This window comes from Euleptes europaea, chromosome 4, assembly GCF_029931775.1.
Source record: "Euleptes europaea isolate rEulEur1 chromosome 4, rEulEur1.hap1, whole genome shotgun sequence".
In the NCBI taxonomy this organism is placed as follows: Eukaryota; Metazoa; Chordata; class Lepidosauria; order Squamata; family Sphaerodactylidae; genus Euleptes; species Euleptes europaea.
The window spans coordinates 106337142-106362028 of NC_079315.1; the positions used below are offsets into that span (position 1 = coordinate 106337142).

At 46.4% G+C, this 24887-nt stretch overlaps 1 protein-coding gene and 1 non-coding gene across 2 annotated transcripts in view; both read left to right on the top strand.

Moving 5' to 3' along the window:
- ADAMTS12 (ADAM metallopeptidase with thrombospondin type 1 motif 12) overlaps nt 1-24887 on the top strand; it is a 207670-nt gene that overhangs the window by 54094 nt on the left and 128689 nt on the right. Inside the window, exon 3 of the mRNA XM_056849064.1 lies at nt 18551-18725. Within this exon, the coding sequence (XP_056705042.1) occupies nt 18551-18725 (175 nt within the window). The remainder of the gene's footprint in view (nt 1-18550; nt 18726-24887) is intronic.
- Nucleotides 23784-23852, top strand: TRNAV-GAC (transfer RNA valine (anticodon GAC)). The gene has a single exon. It is a non-coding gene; the product is annotated as a tRNA-Val (tRNA).

The following is a 24887-nucleotide window of genomic DNA, read 5'->3' on the forward strand; positions in this document are numbered from 1 at the left end:
TGGGGTAGGTAAGAGTATTCCTTCCTCCCATCAAAAATACAGGACGAAGGAAGATTCATGAAGGATCCATCCATGGCACTGTATTGAGGGGGTGGGTGTTTTCAAAACTCAAAAGAAAACACAACAATCACAATTGTTTCAATGTTAACTGCCCCAAAATACTTGAAGAACTGCCCTGAACTAAGAGATAGATCACAATGGGTAGATGTTAGTCTGTCAATAGCAGTAGAAAAGAGCAAGAGTCCAGTAAGCACCTTAACAACTAACAAAATTTCTGGCAGGGTATCTGAAGTATCTGAAGAAGTGAGCTGTGGCTCACAAAAGCTCATACCCTGCCAGAAATTTTGTTAGTCATTAAGGTGCTACTGGTAGGGTTGCCAACCTCCAGGTACTAGCTGGAGATTTCCTGCTATTACAACTGATCTCCAGCTGATAGAGATCAGTTCACCTGGAGAAATGGCCACTTTGGCAATTGGACTTTATGGCATTGAAGTCCCTCCCCTCCCCAAACCCCGCCCTCCTCAGACTCCACCCCAAAAACCTCCCGACAGTGGCAAAGTGGGACCTGGCAACCCTAGCTACTGGACTCTTGCTCTTTTCTACTGCCCTGAACTAAATTTAAATTATAGTAGCTTCTCGATCCCTGTACTAAACATTTTCAATACTGTTTTTTCACAAATTTCTGTATAAATGGCAAAGCCCCCTAACCTATCATCAGACCCAGAGTGCCTTGAGATGTCTCTGTCTTAAGTTGTGAAATTTCTTAGAACGAAACTCAAATGAGTCCCTAGACAGGTGATCCTGCTTGCTGCTTCTGACCTCACCTGGAATGATGTGTGAGCTGTACCAGCTGTTCCCACTACATTCTGGGACATACTCCAGGAAAAACAGCTGCTGCAGACATACCATATAATGTTTCAGCTTGCCCACACTGCGGCTCAGGTTACACAGCAACCGTGCTTTACAATGGATTGTCATTCACTGACGTTTCTGCCTTCTTAAAAGTGTTTTAATTGCACTCCTAAGACTATCATTTGCACAAAAAAGGATCCGTTTAGAAAAGGAACTACTTCATGCATTTTTATTTTTGCAAGGTGGCATCTCATGGAAAGAGATTTAGATTTGCTAGACAAATTATTCCTTTGACGGTTTCTGAAAGGCTTGTGATGAGAAATTTGCCTCCTTATTTATTCTGATCATATTTTTAATTCAGAAGGGAAAAGACACTGGTTGGTTTTTATATGCCAGCTTTCTCTACCACTTAAGGGAGACTCAAATCGGTTTACAATCACCTTCCCTTCCCCTCTCCACAACAGACACCCTGTGACGTAGGTGGGGCTGAGAGAGCTCTAAGAGAGCTGTGACTAGCCCAAGATCACTCAGTTGGCTTCATGTGTAGGAGTGGGGAAACAAATCCAGGTCACCAGATTAGCCTCCACCACTCATGTGGAGGAGTGGGGAATCAAACCTGGTTCTCCAGATCAGAGTCCACTGCTCCAAACCACCACTCTTAACCACTACACCATGCTGGCTTCGCTATCAATGCTTCTCCCAGAGAACTTTGAAAGACAATGTGATCATGCCTATTAGGTGTGAGCACATCTTATCACAAACAGGTCTAAACATCTTATCACAACAATTTTTTTCAACAAATTTATAATTTCTTCATAGTACAAATTACAATTTATTTCTGTCCCATTATATAACATGGATTTAAAATTTATAAATCAAATGCTGACTTAGAATTTGGACCTTAGCCTTCACACCCCAATCCGTTCTTCCATTCTCCTCACTCTGATGAAACTGGAGCATCCAATTATTTGTAAGGATGTGAATCATGCATTGAAAGCAATTTTTGTTCGGGAAGCATAGAAGAAGTATTGCTCAGGATGTGTATAAAAGTCATCATCACTCACACCATAGTACATAGTGAAGTGTGAGGAAAAGGCCAGAGGAAGATTTGATTTAGCAGTATGTAACACATATCAGGTCCATTAATTCTGGCATTGTAATCATGCAAATAGGTGTGAAATGAGGAATGAAATTTGGGTATCATCAAGGAAATAAGACCAGTGTATGCCGCCAGTATATAGCTCCTATGGAGAAGAGAGATATGGAGGATTTTTCACAAGTGGAGTAAAGCTATCATTCTCAAAATCTATGGTAATTAACTTCCATGCTCTTTGAGGTTCCTAAGGCTAGTGTGGAGCTGGGGAAAGCCAGAACAGGATATGAGGAATACGAGGAGGAGGAGGAGAGTTGGTTTTTATATGCCAACTTTCTCTACCACTTAAGGCAGAATCAAACCGGCTTACCGTACAATCACCTTACCTTCCCCTCCCCACAACAGAAACCCTGTGAGGTAGGTGAGGCTGAGAGAGTGTGACTGGCCCAAGGTCACCCAGCTGGTTTCATGTGTAGGAGTGGGGAAACAAATCCAATTCACCAGATTAGCCTCCGCCGCTCATGTGGAGGAGTGGGGAATCATACCCAGTTCTCCAGATCAGACTCCACCGCTCCAAACCACCACTCTTAACTGCTTCACCATGCTGGCTCCCATGCTGGCACATTTCAAAACCATTTGTGGTCTGGAAGAATGATATTGCCTAATATTCCTCTTGCAATACACAACCCCAACTACCATAGTCTGCTATATGGAGGAGAGAACTGATCTTCTATCAACGATTGACTCCTAAAGAAGACTAGGATAAGCAGGTTATTTCTGCTGTCACATAATTCTCAATGTGGCCCCACCTGTGTGTGTGTGTTAAGTGCCGTCAAGTTGCTTCCGACTCATGGCGACCCTATGAATGAAAGTCCTCCAAAATGTCCTATCTTTGACAGCCTTGCTCAGATCTTGCAAATTGAGGGCTGTGGCTTCCTTTATTGAGTCAGTCCATCTCTGGTTGGGTCTTCCTCTTTTCCTGCTGCCCTCAACGTTTCCTAGCATGACTGTCTTTTCCAGTGACTCTTGTCGTCTCATGATGTGACCAAAGTACGATAGCCTCAGTTTAGTCATTTAGCTTCTAGGATCAGTTCAGGCTTGATTTGATCTATAATCCACTGATTTGGTTTTTTTGGCAGTCCACGGTATCCGTAACACTCTCCTCCAACACCACATTTCAAATTTTCTTTGAAAATATTTTCTTCCTATCAGTTTTCTTCACTGTCCAGCTTTCATACCCATACATAGTAATAGGAAATATGATGGCATGAATTAATCTAGTCTTGGTGGCCAGTGACACATCCTTACACTTCAAAATCTTTTCTAGCTCCTTCATGGCTGCCCTTCCTAGTCTCCTTCTCCTTCTGATTTCTTGGCTGCAGTCTCCCTTTTGGTTGATGGTGGAGCCAAGAAATAGAAAGTCTTCGACAATTTCAATTTCCTCATTGTCAACCTTAAAGTTGTGTAATTCTCCTGTAGTCATTACTTTTGTTTTCTTGATGTTCAGCTGTAGTCCTGCTTTGGCACTTTCTCTTTTAACTTTCAGCAGTAGTCGTTTCAAAGCTTCACTATTTTCTGCCAATCATGTAGTGTCATCGGCATATCCCAAATTATTAATGTTCCTCCCTCCAATTTTCACTCCACCTTCTAAATCTAATCCAGTTTTCCTAATTATATGTTCTGCATATAGATTGAAGAGATAGGGAGATAAAATACATCCTTGTCTGACTCCTTTGCCAATTGGAAACCATTCCGTTTCTCCATATTCTGTTCTAACTGTGGCCTCTTGTCCAGAGTACCTGTGGCTACTTAAATCTGGCTACTGGGGCCATGGACAGACGTTTATACAAACCTGAGAAAAGCCCCAGGTTGCAAAAAAATCTGAAATCTAAAAAAAAAAAAAAAAAAAAAATCAACAAAACCATTGGGGGTTAAACCCCCCGAAAATGATAGAAGCAACACCTGTAGATTTAAGAAATGAATGCCCTCAGTGGCCATTGCTAGGCAGCCACAACAGGCCAGCCTTCAAGCACTGGTATCTATCAGTAAAAGTTAGGGGGAGAGGGTAGGGCCCCTTCCAGGGTTGTTTTAGCCTTTGAGAGAGGATTCATTGGGTTAGAGTAGGCAGCAACCACCAGATGCAGCTTGCCCAGGCCCAACTGCTTGCTATTGTTCAACAGCAACTATCCCACAATAGCCACAGTAGTATAGTATAGTAGTTAGGGTTTCAGGATCTGGGACGTCCAGGTTCAAATCCCCACTCTGCTATAGAAGCTCACTGGGTGACCTTGGGCCAGGTAAAGGTAGGTTGTCTATTGGATGAGAAGGAAGCAGGAAAAGAGGAGAAGCTGTGGGGGCTTTCAGGGAGGGGAAAGAGGAAATATGGTGGAGGGGGAAATTAGATGCCCCTGCACGTCCCTGTTGGTTTCCCACTTGTATGCCCTAATGCAACCCTCCCCACCTTAATGCTTCTTCTTTCCTTCCTTTTTTCCTTCCTTTATTTTTTCCTTTGAGCCTGCCAAGCCTGTCTTGTGAACAAAATATGTGAAGTCTTCTCTTTTCTAGTTTAGTCTGGTTCCTGATTTTTTTAAAAAAACAAGGCAAGAAACTGGATAAAATAATAACAGCCTACAAAAATGCAGAGTGAAGGCTATTGTATAGTAAAGGGAATGTTCTCAATACAGTCTGCCTGGAAGCAGCAAGGTAGTGCTTAAGTAGACAGATAATTAAAATTCTCATCCATTCACTGAATGATCACATTTCAGACTAGAGAGATCCCAAAGGACAGTACAGTAGTTAATGAATACATTATCAGAGTTGCACGCAGCATCAACAGACACCTCTGTGAAGTGGGAACACGTCTGCACAAATTGTACAAATAACCTTGCCAGACTTAGGATGCACAAGTAGGAATTCAGGTGGTTGGAGAAACGGTGCTTTGCACAATAAGGGAACACTTTGCACAACCAATGCTGATCGCAAACATAGGAAGAGCATATTGCTAAAACTTACTTCCTCAGAATCCATGTAGATCCTCCACCTTCCTTGAATACTTTCAGAGTTATGCAAGCACCCAACAGGAATCTCTGCTTCTCTCCCTTGGGGAGGGGCTGTGGCTCAGTGGTAGAGCATCTCCTTGGCATGCAGAAGGGGCCAGGTTCAATCCCTGGCATCTCCAGTTAAAGGGACTAGGCAAGTAGGTGATGTGAAAGACCCCCTGCCTGAGACCATGGAGAACCGCTGCTGGTCTGAGTAGATAGTACTGACTTGGATGGACCAAGGGTCTGATTCAGTATAAGGCAGCTTCATGTGTTCATGTGTTCACTTTGACATCCAGCACAGACTCATAGAATCATAGAGTTGGAAGGGACCACCAGGGTCATCTAGTCCAACCCCCTGCACAATGCAGGAAATTCTGAACTACCTCCCCCCCCACACACACACTCACACACACAGTGACCCATACAGATAAGTAAAGGAGGGACATTTTGTGCTACACTTTGACTGCTGGATTCATAACCACTTGTGCCTTACAGAATCAGAGCCTGGCCCAATGGGACGGCATAAACAGAAACTGCAGGCAGAGTTTCATTTATTTACTTCGTTTATATCCCGCCTTTCTCCTCAATGGGGACCCAAAGTGGCTTGCATTTGTCTCCTCTCCTCCATTGTATCCCCACAACAAGCCTGTGAGGTAGGCTGAAAGTGTGTGACTGGCCCAAGTTCATCCTGTAAGCTTCCATGGCAGAGCAAGGATTCGAACCTGGGTCTGCCAGATCCTAGTCTGACACACTAGCCACCACACCACACTGCACTCCATGGAGGGGATATGCAAGTTTTGACCCAGTTACTACATAGTATCCCCAACAAAGTGTGGATGGCACCAGTAAGAAGGGGGTGAAACATGAACACATGAAGCTGCCTTATACTGAATCAGACCCTTGGTCCATCAAAGTCAGTATTGTCTGCTCAGACCGGCAGCAGCTCTCCAGGGTCTCAGGCAGAGGTCTTTCACATCATCTACTTGCCTAGTCCCATTAACTGGAGATGCCGGGGATTGAACCTGGGACCTTCTGCATGCCAAGCAGATGCTCTACCACTAAGCCATGGCAACCTTCAGAGTGCTTAGGTGGTATAACTCTCTCAGTGCAGCTCATACCATGTAGAAAGTTACCATGCATGCTCACATTGTGTTTGCTAGTTTCAGTTGCGTACCAAATACCAATGCTACTATGTACTAGCAGAAAAAAAATTCAGTCCATTAGCACCTTAGAGACCAACAAATTCTTCCAAGGTATAGGTTTGTGTGATTCGTAGCTCACTTCATCAGACACAGGTTAACTGAAAATCCATTAGCCCTTCTATGCAGGTCAGAAGGCGGAGTTCTCTCTGAACTCTCTCAGCCCCACCTACCTCACAGGGTGTCTTTTGTGGGGAGAAGAAGGTGATTGTAAGCTGGTTTGATTCTTTCTTAAGTGGTAGAGCCAGTCAACATATAAAAACCAACTCCTCCTCCTCCTCCTCTTCTTCTATTACAACTGATCTCCAGCTGAGAGAGGTCAGTTCACCTGGAGAAAATGGCTGCTTTGCCAATTGGACTCTATGGCATTGAAGTACCTCCCTCTCCAAACCCTGCCCTGCCCTCCTCAGGCTCTGCCCCCCCCAAACCTCCCACTGGTGGCAAAGAGAGACCTAGGAACCCTAATTGGCGGTGGGGCAGGCCCAGCCCTCTTCCTCCTTCATTCTGCTACACCCCCCTGACTGTGATGTGGGGGTGAGAAGACAGGTGGTGGCTTCCTGCCATGTCGCACCACACCTGGGTGCAGGGTGTGAGGAGGGTAGGCACAACTGTGCCCTACTGCTGGGTCTTGCCCCACAACCAGGAGTCAAGGAGGGTTGGTGGTGGCTTCTTGTTGCGATGCAGGGGAGACATGGGCAGGCGTAATCTTTCCACATCCCCGCAGCATGGAGGTTGAGGAGGTTGGGTGCCATCTTCCCACCTCCCTGCAGTGTGGGGGAGCCAAGGAAGCTTGGCACCCCTTTCTCACCTCCTTGCCACATGGGCTGTGTGCGACTTGAGCACCCAAAATCCTTGGGCCAATCCTGCACACAGTTGAGTGTGCTGCGTTTGGCTTACGCCTTTCATGGTCTGCTTTTTGTATCCATGTGTGGTGGGCATGGAGAAGGTGTGTCAGATCAGCTGGTTCTCTCCATATATGGCTAAGATGGGGGCACCGTCAGCACGCTGCTTCATGATTGATGTTGCCTGTGTCACAGTGGATTCCAGTGCTGTTGCTATGCTCTAAGTTCCTTAACCTAATAAGATTTCCCCCCCCCCCCCCGCCCCGTTATTTCCTTGCTGGAAGAGCATACTTGATGTCATAAGGCTATGCAGGCACCAGAGCGCCTGTACACCAGGACATTAGTATTGGGCTGTAAATCTACTCAGGCCTCCTAAACCATCACAGAAATGAACATGGCATGTGTATTTCTCCCATTACACCCCATATTTGTTTGTATTTGTTGCTACTTTGAACACAGAGAAGCCTCCTGCACAGAAGCCTCAAAGATTGCTGAACTAGAATTCATCAACAAGTTTGGGTCAATGAACTCCTCGGGTGGAGGAGCTGAATAAGGACATAGGATTCTCCCCTCATCACAGATACTAATTTTCTGCATTTCTTACCTCTATGCATATCTCCCAACTCCAATCAAATTGTACCTCTGCATCCTGACTCGAAGGGATCCTTATATAGGGTTGCCAACCTCCAGATACTAGCTGGAGATCCCCTGCTATTACAACTGATCTCCAGCCGATAGAGATCAGTTCACCTGGGAAAAAATGGCAGCTTTGGCAATTGGACTCGATGGCATTGAAGTTCCTCCTCTCCCCAAACCCCGCCCTCCTCAAGCTCTGCCCCCAAAACCTCCCACTGGTGGCGAAGAGGGACCTGGCAACCCTAACTGGATTCAAGAGGTTCAGTACTGCAGCCTGCTGCTATCTGTCCCAATAAAGTTTCTTCTCTGGTTCCCCTCCACCTCATGCAGCTTGCATGGTTTATCACATCCGTCTAGACATCAGGAAGAATTTTCTAACAGTTAGAGCGGTTCCTCAGTGGAACAGGCTTCCTCGGGAGGTGGTAAGCCCTCCTTCCCTGGAGGTTGTTAAGAAAAGGCTAGATGGCCAACTGTCAGCAATGCTGATTCTATGACCTTAGGCAGATCATGAGAGGGCGGGCACCTTGGCCATCTTCTGGGCATGGAGCAGGGGTCACTGGGTGTGTGTGTAGTAGGGTTGCCAGCTGCCAGGTAGTAGCAGGAGATCTCCTGCTAATTCAACTGATCTCCAGCTGATAGAGATCAGATCACCTGGAGAAAAATGGCCGCTTTGGCAATTGAACTCTATGGCATTGAAGTCCCTCCCCTCCCCAAACCCTGCCCTCTTCAAGCTCCGCCCCCAAAATCTCCCGCCGGTTGAGAAGAGGGACCTGGCAACCCTAGTGTGTAGGGGTGTTGCCCCAGAAGGTCGGACCAGAACCAACGGGTTGAAAATAAATCAAAAGAGTTTCCCTCTAGACATTAGGAAGAATTTTCTAACAGTTCGATCAGTTCGTCAGTGCAACAGGCTTCCTCAGGAGGTGGTAAGCTCTCCTTCCCTAGAGGTTTTTAAGCAGAGGCTAGATGGACATCTGTCAGCAATGCTGATTCTATGACCTTAGGCAGTTCATGAGAGTGAGGGCACCTTGGCCATCTTCTGGGCATGGAGTAGGGGACACTGGGGGACACTGGCGGTGTGAGGGGGAGGTAGTTTGGAATTGCCTGCATTGTGCAGGGGGTTGGACTAGATGATCCTGGTGGTCTCTTCCAACTCTGATTCTATGAGTGATTGGGGGATTATGAACGTTAAGGAGCCTGCCCCTCCCTCATTGGACTCCGTATGTGTTTGCATGTGTTACTATTTTGCTCACAGATTTATTATGCTATTGCTGATGTTTGCTTTCTGAAAATCTTATAGCACTTAGGGTCTACTCTTATCTGGAGACTTCAACTTCCCTCATATTGATTGGATAAATGTATGCTCCAGACAAGCCAAAGAGATAAAAATTTTAGACATCTTAAATGACTGTGCCCTCGAACAGTTGGTCATAGACCCAACCTGAGGGGAAGCAATCCTGGATTTAATACTCTGTGGTCCTGCCGGTGACTTAGTGTGGGATGTGGATGTAGTTGAGCCAGTTGGCAATAGTGATCACAATGGCATCAAATTTAATTTAGATGTAAGTGGGAAAGTGACTGGGAAATCTCATACAATTACCTTTGACTTTAAAAGAGGGAACTTCTCTAAAATGAGAAAACTGGTAAAGAGGAAGTTGAAAGGAACAGTTAAGAAGGTTAAATCTCTGGAAAAGGCTTGGGGGTTACTCAAGTCCACATTACTAGAGGCTCAGCTAGCTTGTATACCACAGGTCAGGAAAGGTAGTAATAAGTCCAAGAGGTCACCACCATGGCTAACGGGTAAGGTGAAGGAAGCAATTAGAGAAAAAAAGTCTTCCTTCAGAGACTGGAAAGTTTGCCCAAACGAGGCGAACAGAAGCAAACACAAACTTGCACAAAGGAAATGCAAGCAGATAATTAGAGATGCAAAAAAAGATTTTGAGGGGCATATTGCTAAACACATCAAAACAAACAATAAGAAATTCTTTAAGTATATTAGGAGTAGGAAACCAGCTAGGGAAGTGGTTGGACCATTGGATGACAATGGGAGTAAAGGAACTGTAAGGGAGGATAAAGCGATTGCTGAAAAACTAAATGAATTCTTCTCATCTGTCTTCACTGTTGAAGATACAGGGCAGAGTCCTTCTCCTGAACAGAGATTTTGGAGAGGGGAAAATGAGGAACTGAGGCAAATAGTGGTAACAAGGCAGGAAGTCCTAGAACATCTAGACAAACTGCAAACTAACAAGTCACAGGGACCAGACGGTATTCATCCTAGAGTTCTTCAAGAACTCAGATGGGAAATTGCTGAACTTCTAACAAATATATGTAATATGTCCCTTCAATCAGCCTCTGTACCAGAGGACTGGAGAATGGCCAATGTAACACCCATTTATAAAAAAGGTTCCAGGGGGGACCCAGGAAATTACAGGCCAGTTAGCTTAACGTCTGTTCCGGGTAAATTAGTGGAAAGCATTATTAAAGATAGAATTGTCAAGCATATAGAAGGGCAAGGTCTGCGGTTAGGATGCTTAGGGCTGTTTAGCTTGGAAAGAAGGCGGCTAAGGGGAGACATGATAGAGGTCTATAAAATTATGCATGGTTTGGAGAGAGTGGACAGGGAGAAGCTTTTCTCCCTCTCCGATAATACTAGAACACGGGGTCATCTGCTAAAGCTGGAGAGCGAGAGATTCAAAACAGATAAAAGGAAGTATTTTTTCACACAATGCATAGTTAAATTGTGGAACTCCCTGCCCCAGGATGTGGTGATGGCTGCCAGCTTGGAGGGCTTTAAGAGGGGAGTGGACATATTCATGGAGGAGAGGGGTATTCATGGTTATTAGTTAGAATGGATACTGGTCATGCTGCATACCCATTCTCTCTAGTATCAGAGGAGCATGCCTATTATTTTGGGTGCGGTGGACACAGGCAGGATGGTGCTGCTGCAGTCGTCTTGTTTGTGGCTTCCTAAAGGCACCTTTCTTATGTTCTTATGTTCTTAAGTAAAGAAATATTTCTTTTTGGGGGGTAGGGTCATGTTTTTACTTTTGGACATTCCCATGAATAAGAGAGGTTTTTAAAAAGGAATCAGGGAGACATTAATTGGATTCTAGAGAGGATGGAAATTTAAATATTCGCCTTAATTTTTTATGAGATTTGAACGTTTCAAGTCCATTAAACTGAATTTTAGATTTAGATTTTGAAATGTTTTTTTAATTTGGAAACAAATTTCAAATGAATGCCAGTGTTCTTTTCAGAGCCAATTAGAGCATCAAAGGATAGAAGAAGTCACTGTTGACATTTTTAGTAGACAGCAGAACTTCAAACGTTCTAAAAGAACAGCATTTGCAATGGAAATTGGGCTGGAGAGAATAATGTTTATAATACCTTAAGAAAGCTTCATTGCGTATTTTCCTCCCTCCTTCTCTCCCTGTATATGTGGACAGAATGGAGCGGGTGCAGAGGAGAGCAATGAGGATGATCAGGGGCCTGGAGACAAAGCCCAGCGAGGAAAGGCTGAAGGAGTTGGGAATGTTTACTAAGGAGAAGAGGAGGTTGAGGGGGGGGACATGATAACTCTCTTTAAGTATTTGAAGGGCTGTCACTTAGAGGAGGGCCGGGAGCTGTTCTCATTGGCAGCAGAGGATAGGACTCGCAATAATGGGTTTAAATTGATGGCGGAAAGGTACCGGCTGTATATCAGGAATTTTTTTTACAGTAAGAGTCGTTCGACAGTGGAATCAGCTACCTAGGGAGGTGGTGAGCTCCCCCTCACTGGCAGTCCTTAAGCAGAGCCTAGAGCTCCAGGCCAGGGGTGGAGAACCTTTTTACCGCCAAGAGCCATTTGGATATTTATAACATCATTCGCGGGCCATACAAAATTATCAACTTAAAAATTAGCTGACCAAGCCCCAAGCAGGCAGCTGCCCCAGATGACCCCCCTGGCATGGGCAAGCAGGCAGGCATCCAACCGGTGGTGCACTCGCCCACCTGGTGGCACAGGATGGTCTGTTGCACCAGCCAGGCGTAGCCGTCCAGCCGCACGCCGGAGTTGCTCCTGCACTGCATGGTCGGGGCCGGATTCTACAGCCGGCTCCTGCTACCTCCACCTGCAGGGATGAAATGAGGACATACTGACTAAGAATCCCCCCCCTGCACGCATTCTGGCCCTGCCCCCTTTAACCCCTCCATTGTCACCACTTCCGCCCCCAGCCCTCTTGTAGTACAGAGGGAATACGTTTCTCTGTGGCCCAGGTGGGAAAGAACATAAGAACATAAGCACATAAGAAAGGCCCTGCTGGATCAGACCAAGGCCCATCAAGTCCAGCAGTCTGTTCACACAGTGGCCAACCAGGTGCCTTTAGGAAGCCACAAACAAGACGAGTGCAGCAGCTCCATCCTGCCTGTGTTCCACCGCACCCAAAATAATAGGCATGCTCCTCTGATACTAGAGAGAATAGGTATGCAGCATGACCAGCATCCATTCTAACTAATAACCATGAATACCCCTCTCCTCCATGAATATGTCCACTCCCCTCTTAAAGCCCTCCAAGGGTTAACACAGTTTCTTGGGCGGTCCTAGCAGCTCCATAGCTAATGACTCTTCTGCAAGGGGGAAAAAAGGTTCCTTTTCTCAGCAAAACAAACTCACATCCGCCTTGAATAGAGGCTATTCCTGTCCGTGGGAGGGGGCAGATCGCCAGTCTTAGATGCTTCTAAGAGATTTTTCTTCTGAGGTAGAGATTTGCCAGGACCCATGAAGGACCAGAACAAATGATTTTGCGGGCCTTAAATGGTCCCCGGGCCCAACATTCCCCACCCCTGCTCTAGGCTGATCCTGCATTGAGCAGGAGGTTGGACTAGATGGCCTGTATGGCCCCTTCCAACTTGATGATTCTATGAGATGCAGAGGCTCTTTGGTGGTTGCCCGTACAACAGGTAGCTCTAAAATCTTTAGCCTTTTTGCCAGTAACTGCGCAATGGATAGAACTTTCTGCCCAGGGAGCCTTGCTAACTGCACTCAGGTTGTAGGTGAAAGTCATTTCATTTCAAAGAACTTTGTCTTGAGCTAGATTCTCAGTGGAAGTTCTTGTCTTCTTTTTCTTTGCTTATATACTTATTCTCTATGTGGTGCTTTATTGATATTGTTTTGTCTTTTATTGTGAGCTGCTCAGAGAGCCTCACTTTGGATGGTGTAAACAGAAATCTAATAAATTAAATGAAATAGCAGAACATAACAGAAAGACATATGCCTGTTTTGGCTTTGTGGAAATCTGATGTATGCAGTGCCACAGGAAGTCAAGAGTTGCTATGCAGAATTAGGCAATGGCAAACCATCTCTGTTCATTTCTTGCATTGAAAACCATATGGGGTCGCCATAAGGTTCTTGATGGCACTTTCTCAGAGCAGCAACAGTGGGCTGATCTGCGTAGCACAAGCTAAAATGGAGAGGGGTATGCCCGCTTGACCTCCTTGGGCAGGACAAAAACAGACAGATTCATGTGGGAGACTAGCCTCAAGTCAGGCTGCTTAGAGCTAACCTGGGCTGAAAGAGAGACCCAGCTGCATCTCCAAAGGGCAAGGTTTATTATTTCATTTTGGGTATGGTTTAAAGTGTATCATGGAAGGATCTAAGTGCCAGAGGCTATTTTGTCAAGTGTCATTTATTTTCCCTGCTGTATAAATTAGTACATTATGAATGCAAAGGATGAATAGAGATAGGAACATGGAAACACAGAGCTGCCTGGAAGGGACCACCAGGGTCATCTAGTCCAACACCCTGCACAATTCAAAACTGTCTCCCCACCTCTGCTTCCCTAGTGACCCCAGCTCTATGCCCAGAGGAAGACAAAAAAACATCCCGGAAACCTGGCCAATCTGTCCTGGAGGAAAATTCCTTCCTGACACCAAAGTGGCGAATATCGGCATTACCCTGGGCATGTAAGAAAGGGCCACGAGAGCCAAGCACCGACGGAACCCTTCATGTCCTCTCCCTAGGGCTGTCAAAAAAAAAAAAAATTCGGTACAGTTCGGATTCGGCCGAATTTGACCCTTGTGGGGTCGGTACGGTCCGAAGTCCGAACTCCCCCGCTTCGGATCCCCGGTAATTCGGGGGGATCCGGAGTTCGGGGGAAAATTCGGCTGAAGCGCACCTTCAGGGATTCCCTGAAGGCGCGCGGGGGCCCTTTAAACTGATCTGAGCCTCCCAGCTGGGAGGCGCAGATGAGTTTAAAGGGCAGCCCGCCCCCCTTCAGCGGGCTCCGCTGGAGAGGCGCGGGCTGTCATTTAAACTCATCTGAGCCTCCCGGGCGGGAGGCTCAGATGACTTTAAATGACAGCCGCGCCTCTGAAGCGGAGCCCACTGGAGAGGCGCGGCTGCCCTTTAAACTCATCTGCGCCTCCCGGCCGGGAGGCACAGATGAGTTTAAAGGACAGCCCGCCTCCCTTCAGCGGGCTGCCGTGAAGGGGGGGGGTTGTCCTTTAAAGGAGGCGGGCTGTCCTTTAAACTCGGCCGGGAGGCACAGATGAGTTTAAAGGACAACCCCCCCCCTTCACGGCAGCCCGCTGAAGGGAGGCGGGCTGTCCTTTAAACTCATCTGTGCCTCCCAGCTGGGAGGCGCAGATCAGTTTAAAGGGCAGCCCGCGCCTTTCAGCGGGCTGCCCTGAAGGGGGGGCCGAATTGGCCGAATTTATTCGTGAACTCCCGAACTCGCTGAATTCGGCCCCCCCGGTTGCCCGCCAGATTTGAGTTCGGATCCGTCCGAACTGAAAATCACCGAATCAGGGGAAATTCGGTTGATTTTCAGTTCGGACCGAACCGAATTGACAGCCCTACCTCTCCCTCATGATCCACCTAAGTTCACCGAATCAGCATTGCTGTCAGATGGCCATCTAGCCTCTGCTTAAAAACTTCTAAAGAAGGAGAGTCCACCACCTTCCGAGGAAGCCTGTTCCACTGAGGAACCACTTCTAACTGTCAGGAAGTTCTTCCTAATGTTTAGCTAAAAACTCTTTTTGATTTAATTTCAACCCGTTGGTTCTGGTCCAACCTTCTGGGGCAACAGAAAACAACTGTGTGCCGTCCTCTACACGACAGCCCTTCAAATACTTGAAGATGGTGATCATATCACCTCTCAGTCATCTGCTTTCCAGGCTAAACATACCGAGCTTCTTCAGCCTTTCCTCATATGACTTGGTCTCCAGACCCTTCACCATCTTTGTTGCCCTCCTCTGGACACGTTCCAGCTTGACTACATCCTTCTTAAACTGTGGTGCCCAAAACTGAACACAGTACTCCAAGTGAAGTCTAACCAGACTAGAGTGAATCTATCACTTTGCATGGTCTGGATATAGGGTTGCCAGGTCCCCACTCACGTTCAGCGTGAGATTTTGATCGTTTTAATCCTGTGTGCGCGCATGTGTGCGCATGCTCCAACGCAGCACTTCTGGTTTACAACCGGAAGTGCCACCTCGCAAGAAGCCACTCTTAGTTTGAGTGGTAAAGGGCCGCAGCGACGCTTTAAAAAAGTGGTCTAAAGCTCCTTGCGAGGTGGCACTTCTGGTTGTAAATTGGAAGTGCAGCGTCAGCGTGCTTGTGCACGATTGCCTACCGGCCCTCAGCTCGTCGGCAGGCAAAGGGGCACATTACCGGGGGTTTGCCCGCCACCAGCGGGCACCCGGAAACCCTATCTGGACACTATACTTCTGTTGATGCAGTTCAAAATCGCATTTGCCTTTTAAGCTACCGCATCAGACTGCTGACTCATGTTCAGTGTATGGTCTACTAAGACTCCTGGGTCCTAGGATGCAGGGCCTCCAGTAGGGCCCGAAAAACCCTAGCTATGCCACTGATAAGAATACAATGGCAGAAGAACGATTTGCAGTAGAAGAAAGGGAGGTTTTCTTGCTTGGGGTAGAGTTATGAACTTGAGAGAGCAATCCTAAACATTTGGAATTTTACTGAAGTCTACGCAATGGGCCTTACTCCTAAGCAAACGTTCTTAGGATTCCTCTGTAAAACTGCTAAGAAAAGGAAAGGGATGGTCTCGCATAATCCCTTTGAATGCTGGATAACTATTTCTGTGCAGTAGATGACATCCCATCAATGTAGTTGGTGCTGTACAGAGTAACCTAAGCAACAAAGGACAGGCCCCTACCTCGAAGAGACTGCAGTCTCAGTTATGATGGCAAGGGAGACGACTAGATGAGGGACAGCAATAGAAGAGGAGCTATACAGCCCATTCCTGAAATTTGGGCCGAAAGGCCTTAGGAGGCCAACGCCGGCCTCCGCTGTCGCAGGGGCCCACACCACCGGCGTCCAGAAGGCGCATGCCGGCGTGAGTGGCCCCAACGCTGGCGTTCTGGCCCGGCCGCTGGTCCCCAGCCACCACCACAGCAGCGCTGGAGCCGGACGCTGCCGCAGCCTCCTGCTGGCTTCCGGCTGCCAGCATAGGCTGCGGCGGCGAGCCGGGAGGCGTGACGGCGCCCTGGGAGGCATTACCTATGAGGGTTGCACGGTTTTTTTGCACCGCAGTAGTGGTTTCGGCAGGCAACGCCACTGGGTTGCCTCCTAAACCCGGCGCAGGCATTCCTTTCAGGAATGCGCTGTTAATCTCAGAGAGGCAGCGTCTCCAGAAGCCGTGGTTTGCTCTCCAGTTTTCACACTGTTTTACGGCATCATAACAATGTGTGATTTTTGTGGAATGCCTCTTTGCTTCACACAGGGGGGCTTAAATCGGACGGCTTGGCAGTGCCAAAAGTCTTTTGAGCGCTTGTCAGATCTTTTACCTAGGGTTCCTTTCTTTCCCCTGAAAGAAATTCCAGCTGTATTTCAGACCTGCTACACGCTGGCATTTCCAAAGCTGTGTCATGCATTTTTATTACCCGAGTCCTTAGCAAGAATTTAATTACCCTTTTGCGTAATAATATTTTTGCAGAGAGTAGAAAGAAAGGTCAACAAAGCCTGTAAACAAATGAGTAGAAAAGAAATTTCCCTGATACCTTTTATATACAATTGTTTCATGTAGGCCTGAAAGACGAATGCTTGGCAGGAGGGAATGGGGAACTCATCCTAGCCTGAGAACTGTTGATGTCACATCTGAAGAACTTTCAGTAGTTCTGACTTTTTTTAAAGCTTCTAGTCCTCATACACACAAAGGATAAAAATGTGAATTAAATGTGTGTTGTAACTGCGGAAAGGTTAAAAACTAGCTGGGATTCAGCAAGTATAACCTATTTTATAAATTATAAATATTTAAAAAAACAAACATTAGCATTGTGGACATGTAGACTGTTTTTTATAAACTACAAATTTCCTTTTATGTAAGACACTTTTTGCCAGATAATGTTCTTTGTACAATAGGCTTGCATTAGCAGTGTTTTCTGGGCTTGCTTGCAGAATTTATGTTTGGGTTCTCCCTAGAGTTGCCAGGTCCCTCTTCGCCATCGGCGGGAGGTTTTTGGGACGGAGCCTGAGGAGGGCGGGGTTTGGGGAGGGGAGGGACTTCAATGCCATAGAGTCCAATTGGCAAAGCAGCCATTTTCTCCAGGTGAACTGATCGCTCTCGGCTGGAGATCAGCTGTAATAGCAGGAGATCTCCAGCTAGTACCTGGAAGTTGGCAACCCTGGTCGCTATATCTAATAATAGCCCTGACCTGGATGGCCCAAGCTAACCCAATCTCATCAGATCTCAGAAGCTAAGCAGCCTCGGCCCTGGTTAGTACTTGGCTGGGAAACCACTAAGGAAGTCCAGGGTCACTACTCAGAGGCTGCCAATAGCAAACCACCTCTGAAGTATCTTGCTTTGAAAACCCTACAGGGTCTCTCCCTAAGTCATCTGTGACTTGACAGCACTCTCCACCACCATGTCTAATAATATCCGGCTGGCCCCCATGTGGATCATGAAAGCCCCACACTGGGGCTGCCAACTTTACATAGTTGGGCAAGTCTACAGATCTGCAGAAAACAGGGCTTTGTATATTAATGAGAAATTTCAAAAGCTCTCAACAACAGCCTAGATGAGGACTGAAAATGCTCCAGAGGGGATGGAATGTCGAGAACAACTGAGCATCCACTGAAGGGATAAAAGGGAGAGTAATCAGCCTGCTGAGAGCCTCTGGGAGCTTCCCGAAGGTGCAGATTTTAAGGTGTAGGTTTTCCAAATTGCTCCCTCCCTCCTGCAATTCCTTCTGGGTTCCCAGCTTGTTACTATATCTAACAGTAAACTGGGTGGCTCTTCTTAATATGATTGCAGTCAGCAAGTCTCATAGAGGCACCTGGGTGTTATAGGTGGGTCCTGGGTCTTGGAAGGTTGAGGACCACTGATTGTTTTTATATGATATTTACCAAAGAAGATTGCTTTGAAGCAGGGAGACCAGGTCTCTTGCTTTGGTGGGAGACCTCCTGCTCCCCATGAGCTCTGCCCATCGCTGCGCAGCTAGGCGGCAGGGGGGAAATGCTGGGGGAAATGGGCACTGCACTGACATTGCTTCCAGCACAACCTGGAAATGATGTCATTGCACTGGATGACTCTCAAGCATTTGCCCCCAACTCCATGGTTAAACCATGGAATTTGGAGTGAGTGCTAGAGTGTCCACCTGATGGCATCACTTTCACGCTGGAAGTGAGGTCATAGCATCAGTCCAATGCCGAAAACACAAGTCCCTTCCCCCTGCAAGTCCCGAAAACACAAGTCCCTTCTCAGTGGTTGCCAGGCATGGGCTGGCAACCCCACCCTAAAGTGTAATCAAATACAGTCCACAGGATTGAATTCCAGAAGTCTTGCTAAATAACAGAAACAGTTCTACCTCACCAAAGTGTAGTGTAATTCAGAATCAGATATAACTTCCACTTTCCCCATGTGTATCAAACCTTGTTGTTTTTATCTTCAGACTGGGTACTTCCGTCTGCCCGATGGAGATTACTTCATTGAGCCAGTGAAGAAATATCTGTCCGAAGAAGGGACTTCTCAGCCACATATCATCTACAGGACAGACCTCATTCAGAAGGCTTTACGGGAACGACGGGACACCTGGGAGAAGAACAAACGGGCGTGCGGAGTGAACGGTACACATTTAAATGCTTTCAGCACTGTTCATTATCTGTCAAAAAGGCATGTCTGAACTATTAGATGTTGTATAGGATGGGATGGGCAGCAAAGAGTCCAGGCATTACTCGAGGCTTGTGTGTCCTTTCATGCAGGCTTCAAACTCTTGAGCTGCATCTGCATGGTGAGGGTTCTCCATTGTGCGTTCATTTCTGTTGTCAATGCAGAGGCATTCACATTGGTCAGTTATGCATGGTTACTTTCACTCACGTTCGCCCCCGGTCTGTCTCAGTTGTTCCTTAGAGTTACGCATGAGTTTTCCGTCTATTAGAGATGACCTCGCAGCCAACCCTTGCAAATCCTGGGACTTCCTGTTCCTCTAATAACCCAATTCTTCCATCTCCCCTGAGCTTAGCCCGAGTGAAATCCCCATGCATAAGGCTAAGAGCGGAACACCGAAGCTTGTTTTCTCTCACAGAAAGCACTACAGCCAATTACAAAGCAGCATGTCAAGGGGCGGGGACTCAAATGCTTCCTTGGAGTTCTTTCTGAGCAGAAGAAAGTCTTTTAAAAACGAGTCATGGATTTCTTCCCCCCCTTCCTTTTAGATAGCTCCGTTTTTTGTTTCTGCTCTTAAAATCTATTTTTCACAGCACTTGGGTTTCCGCAGAGGGGATGGGGGACTTTTCTCTCACAGTAAACACTACAGCCAATTACAAAGCAGCATGTCAAGGGGCGGGGACTCAAATGCTTCCTTGGAGTTCTTTCTGAGCAGAAGAAAGTCTTTTAAAAACGAGTCATGGATTTCTTCCCCCCCTTCCTTTTAGATAGCTCCGTTTTTTGTTTCTGCTCTTAAAATCTATTTTTCACAGCACTTGGGTTTCCGCAGAGGGGATGGGGGACTTTTCTCTCACAGTAAACACTACAGCCAATTACAAAGCAGCATTTCAAGGGGTGGGACTCCAATGCTCCTTGATTTGAGCTTGAAGACTGCTGGTGCATAGATTCCCAACAGGAAAGTGTGGGTCCAGCGAGCAACAAACCTCAGGTAAAACTCCCATGCATAAACGACAACTGTCAATCAACCATCCACATAGGACGTTTCAGTATATTTTCCTCCATCAGCCGCCCTTTCTCTGCCCCACTGCCCTACCAAAGACCTTTTTGAGATTTTTTTAAAAATCAGTAATTGTTATAGCACTGTACCAATTATGCATCTTTTTTTTTAAAGCCCTCAAAAGGCCATTTGGTAACACAGTGGGGAAAATCAGAGGCTGATGGCAGGAAATAATACCAGTAGGAGCAGGACCTTTGAAAGTGAGCACCTTTGTGTCCAAACAACGTGCTACCGTACGTGGAGGGCATTCTTTCCAAAAAGATTTAGCAAAGCAGGTTTGAGAAAGAGCACACAGAGTGTGTGGAAAATCCGGAAGCTGAAGAGACAGAGGATGCTGTTGTGTGGATGCTTCAAAAACCAGTCGGATTCCCAAAACAGAAGAAAATGTCCATGTGGACGGCAGCCTTACTATTGCCCTCATTTCTAAGATGGTCATCATGATTACTAAGGATAGGTTTAAATGAAGAAGAAGAAGAAAAGTTGGTTTTTACAAGCCGACTTTCTCTACCACTTAAGGGAGACTCAAACCGGCTTACAGCCACCTTCCCTTCCCCTCCTCACAACAGACACCCTGTGAGGTAGGTGGGGCTGAGAGAGTGTGACTAGCCCAAGGTCACCCAGCTGGCTTCATGTGGAGGAGCGGGGAAACAAATCCAGTTCACCAGATTAGCCTCCGGTGCCCATGTGGAGGAGCGGGGGATCAAACCCGGTTCTCCAGATCCGACTCCACTGCTCCAAACCACCACTCTTAACCACTACACCAAACTGGCTCTCTGAATAGTGGGATAGTCACTAGAGGAGGAGAAAGAAAGAATAAAGTTTAGAAAAAGTCAGCTAAAGTGTGTTCCCCTGTTGCTGCCACAGCGGCCAGTACGGTTTAGTAGCAACACAGCTTCCCCGTAGCAGGTTTCGCTGTAGTTTCCCTGCTGTTCCCAGCAGCTGCCCCCTCCCCTTGCTGAACCAGGGCTTTTGAAGTTTTTGTTTTTAAATCAGTGACTGAATACCGTTATATTGCTGTACCATTATAACAAACAGTGTATTGGGTTCCCTGAATTCTTAGCTTTCATTAAAAAAAAAAAGTGAGTCTGTAGCGCAGGGGTCCCCAGCATGGTGCCCATGGGCTCATGGACACAGTTCCTGGTGCCCACCAAACGTTTTTTTAAGTAGGTGGGGCTGGATAGAGCTTTTGCCCAGCAGGGCATCTGGTTGGCCATTGGAGATCTGATTGGCTTTGCAAAATTTAATTTTTTTTTCAATTGGCAGCTTCTCTCACTCTCACTATGATATGCCATAGCTGATTTAAACCCGCCCCGCCCCCCATAAAGGCTCCCTGATGGGAGAGGATCATAGAATCATAGAGTTGGAAGGTACCACCAGAGTCATCTAGTCCAACCCCCTGCACAATGCAGGAAATTCACAACTACCTCCCCTCCACACCCCAGTGACCCCTACTCCATGCCCAGAAGATGGCCAAGACGCCCTCCCTCTCATCATCTGCCTAAGCTCATGCAATCAGCATTGCTGACAGATGGCCATCTAGCCTCAGTCTACTTAAAAACCTCCAGGGAAGGAGCGCTTACCACCTCCTGAGGAAGCCTGTTCCACTGAGGAACTGCTCTAACTGTTGGAAAATTCTTCCTAATGTCTAGACGGAAACTCTTTTGATTTAATTTCAACCCGTTGGTTCTGGTCCGACCTTCTAGGGCAACAGAAAACAACATGGCACCATCATCTATACAACAGCCCTTCAAGTACTTGAAGATGGTTATAATATCCCCTCTCAGTCTTCTCCTCTTCAGGCTAAACCTACCCAGCTCCTTCAACCTTTCCTCATAGGACTTGGTCTTCAGACCCTTCACCATGTTTGTTGCCCTCCTATTGACACGTTCCAGCTTGTTTACATCCTTCTTAAATTGTGGTGCCCAAAACTGAAGACAATACTCTAGGTGAGGTCTAACCAGAGCAGAGTAAAGCGATACCATCACTTCACATGACCTGGAAATCACCATTGTGGAAATAGCGGCAAGGGAAATGGCTGTGCTGTGGGTGGGACCAGGGAAACCCCAAGCTTTACCACCCACAGGGCAGCTGCCGCAGCTTTACTATGATGATGATTTTTCCCAAAACTTTTCAGTGAAGCAGGTTTGGGAAAGATCAGCGAAAACCCTGAGAGGTTCACAAATGCACCACAGTGTGGGGAAGTGTATGTGTGGGAAAAATCAGTTTCCCCACAGCATTAAACCTGGGATAAATAACCGGTAAGTGACCCAAATTAATACTAAAAGAAATCTCGTAAGGCTGAATTGGATCTGTTCTCATTTGGGGACAATAGCTTCTGAATAAGAAAATGCAAGAATAAATGCTCCCATTGTGATCCTGTACTCCCCAAACCCGTTAATATGATGGTAAATAATGTTAATGACATCAAGAATTAAATATGCAGGCAACACAAGCATATTTAATTACAGCTTCTGCCTTATGCCACAGCACTGAAGCAGCCTTCTCTGCCGAACAATTGGTTCATCCCTGGAGTAGGCTAGAAACTGTAAATAGAAAAGTAAGGTAGAGCCGATCCATATTTGCATGTAATATGTCTCATTGCTTCATGTCTCACGGCTGGATGTGTGAATCACCGCTACTGAAAAGCTATTTTGTGGCTGAGAAGATGATGATATTGTAAGAGCAATCGCAATGCTTCCTGTTTTTAGGAGTTCAGAGTGCCTCACGTACATTATCTCAGTAAGTCCTACAACAGTGCTGTAAAATTGTTCTCATATTGGGGGTATGGGAGGCCAAGGCTCAGTAATGATCTAATGCCTACAAAGCGGCTAGAGGTGAGGTTTGAATTGGGGAGGGGGCTTCCTGGTTCACCACGGAGGCTCCTGGCGACTTGGCTGCACTTTCTGTGCAAGCTCTATGGTGTTTGAGTATGATGGCTGTTCCAAATATACAGTGGCTCAGTGGTAAAGCCTCTGTTTGGTATGCAGAAGGTCCCAGGTTCAATCCCCAGCATCTCCAGTTAAAAGGATCAAGTAGTAGGTGAAGTAAAAGACCTCAGTCTGAGACCTTGGAGAACTGCTGCCAGTCTGAGTAGACGGTACTGATATTAATGGACAAAAAAGTCTGATTCAGAACAAGGCAGCTTGATGTATTCATGTGTTCAAGCTGTAACTTGATGTTATCATGAAACAAGGGCTGTTCCTGTGTCAACTTGTCCTGGGCAAATTGGCCAGTAGTTCAGAAGCCGGGGCTTGGGGATTTGTCTACTTTTGATGCTTCCTGCATTGTGTCAAAGGAAACATAAAGAAGAGGAAGAAGAAGAGTTGGTTTTTGTATTCCGACTTTCTCTACAACTTAAGGATCAAACCAGCTTACAATCACCTTCCTTTCCCCTCCCCACAACAGACACCCTGTGAGGTAGGTGGGGCTCAGAGAGCTGTAAGAGAGCTGTGACTAGCCCAAGGTCACCCAGCAGGCTTCATGTGTAGGAGCGGGGAAACCAACCTGGTTCACCAGATCAGCCTTTGCCGCTCATGTGGAGGAATGGGGAATCAAACCCGGTTCTCCAGATTAAAGCCCACTACTCCAAACCACTGCTCTTAACCACTACACCGCACTGCCCTCTTACCAGGGTCACATAAATTTAAAAAAAATATCTAAAAGAGAAGCACGAGGCTGGGACTGCCTCCAGGTGACATGAACAAGCCGTGGTTGGTTAGTGATGATAATGTTCCCACTCTCTCTCTCTCTACTCTGTGACTTTGTGGCAGTGGCAATGACAGAGAATGTGGACATCAAGAACATTCAAGTCACGCTCTAGAACATTATCGTGGTATCCAAGATGTATTTGGCGGGATTTGAAGCATTGCCCTGGCCAAAGTGCAGGATGGGATACCAAATGTTCCATCTATATTTTTCTCCCCAAACCATCTGAGTTGACACTTAGATCCATTTGAGAGGGGCCGTGGCTCAGTGGTAGAGCATCTGCTTGACATGCAGAAGGTCCCAGGTTCAATCCCTGGCATCTCCAGTTAAAGGGACTAGGCAAGTAGGTGATGTGAAAGATCCCCCTGCCTGAGACCTTGGAGAGCCACTGCCGGTCTAAGTAGATAATACTGAGTTTGATGGACCAAGGGTCTGATTCAGTAGAAGGCAGCTTCATGTGTTCATGCTCTCATTCAATTCAGTAAGGAATTTGGCATCTACCCTAAAACCTCCCTTGACCAGGAAAAAAATGGAAGAATAGAAAAGCTTTTTTTATTGAATGCAGAGGGGTAAAATAGTGTAATGGTTGATATTCTCTTCTCACCCTCTGTGCCCTTTGAATGACTATGTTGTTCAGCGCACTGGATATTTTCTCAGCAATGCAAATGTTACGTTCCCCATTGATGTCATTTATTCAAATGTAATGACTATTATTGAACAAGCACATTTCATGAGGCTTCTGTTACCCTAGTATGTGCGAATGAATACTTTGTGAATACTGTTATAAAAGAAGTAATAACCATCTCCGAGGAGCAATCTTGTGTGTTAAGTGGGCTGAATTATATTCTTAAAGTCCAAACCCTGTCCTCTTACCAAGGTCACATCAATAAAAAAAATTATCTACAAGTCTACAATGAGTAAGTCTACAATGCCTAAGAACAAAAAATGTGCTTTGCACGTTCTACACGTGGAAAGTGTCACAGTTCTGGGTCCTGTGGCTCACTCAGGAGTGTGTACTGTAACTTGACCTGTTTCACAATTCATTTTTTTTAATAAGGATGGGGAAGGAAAAGTTCACAGACTCATCAAAGGTCATCTTATTCATGACAGAAAGCCTTAGAGGTGTTTGCGTTGATGGTGCGCTGAGTTAAAAATGAAACTTGCTAATCTCAGGTTTATTGGATGTCACTAATAACAGGGGGGAGGAAATGAAATGACCTTAATTATTCATCCTATTGAATGTTATCTTTTCTGATCACTTCTGATCACTTAGCAAAGGAACGTTTTTATTTGTGGTGGCTGCATCTGGATTCCTACCCCCCATTCACAAGAAGAAGAAGAAGAGTTGGTTTTTATATGG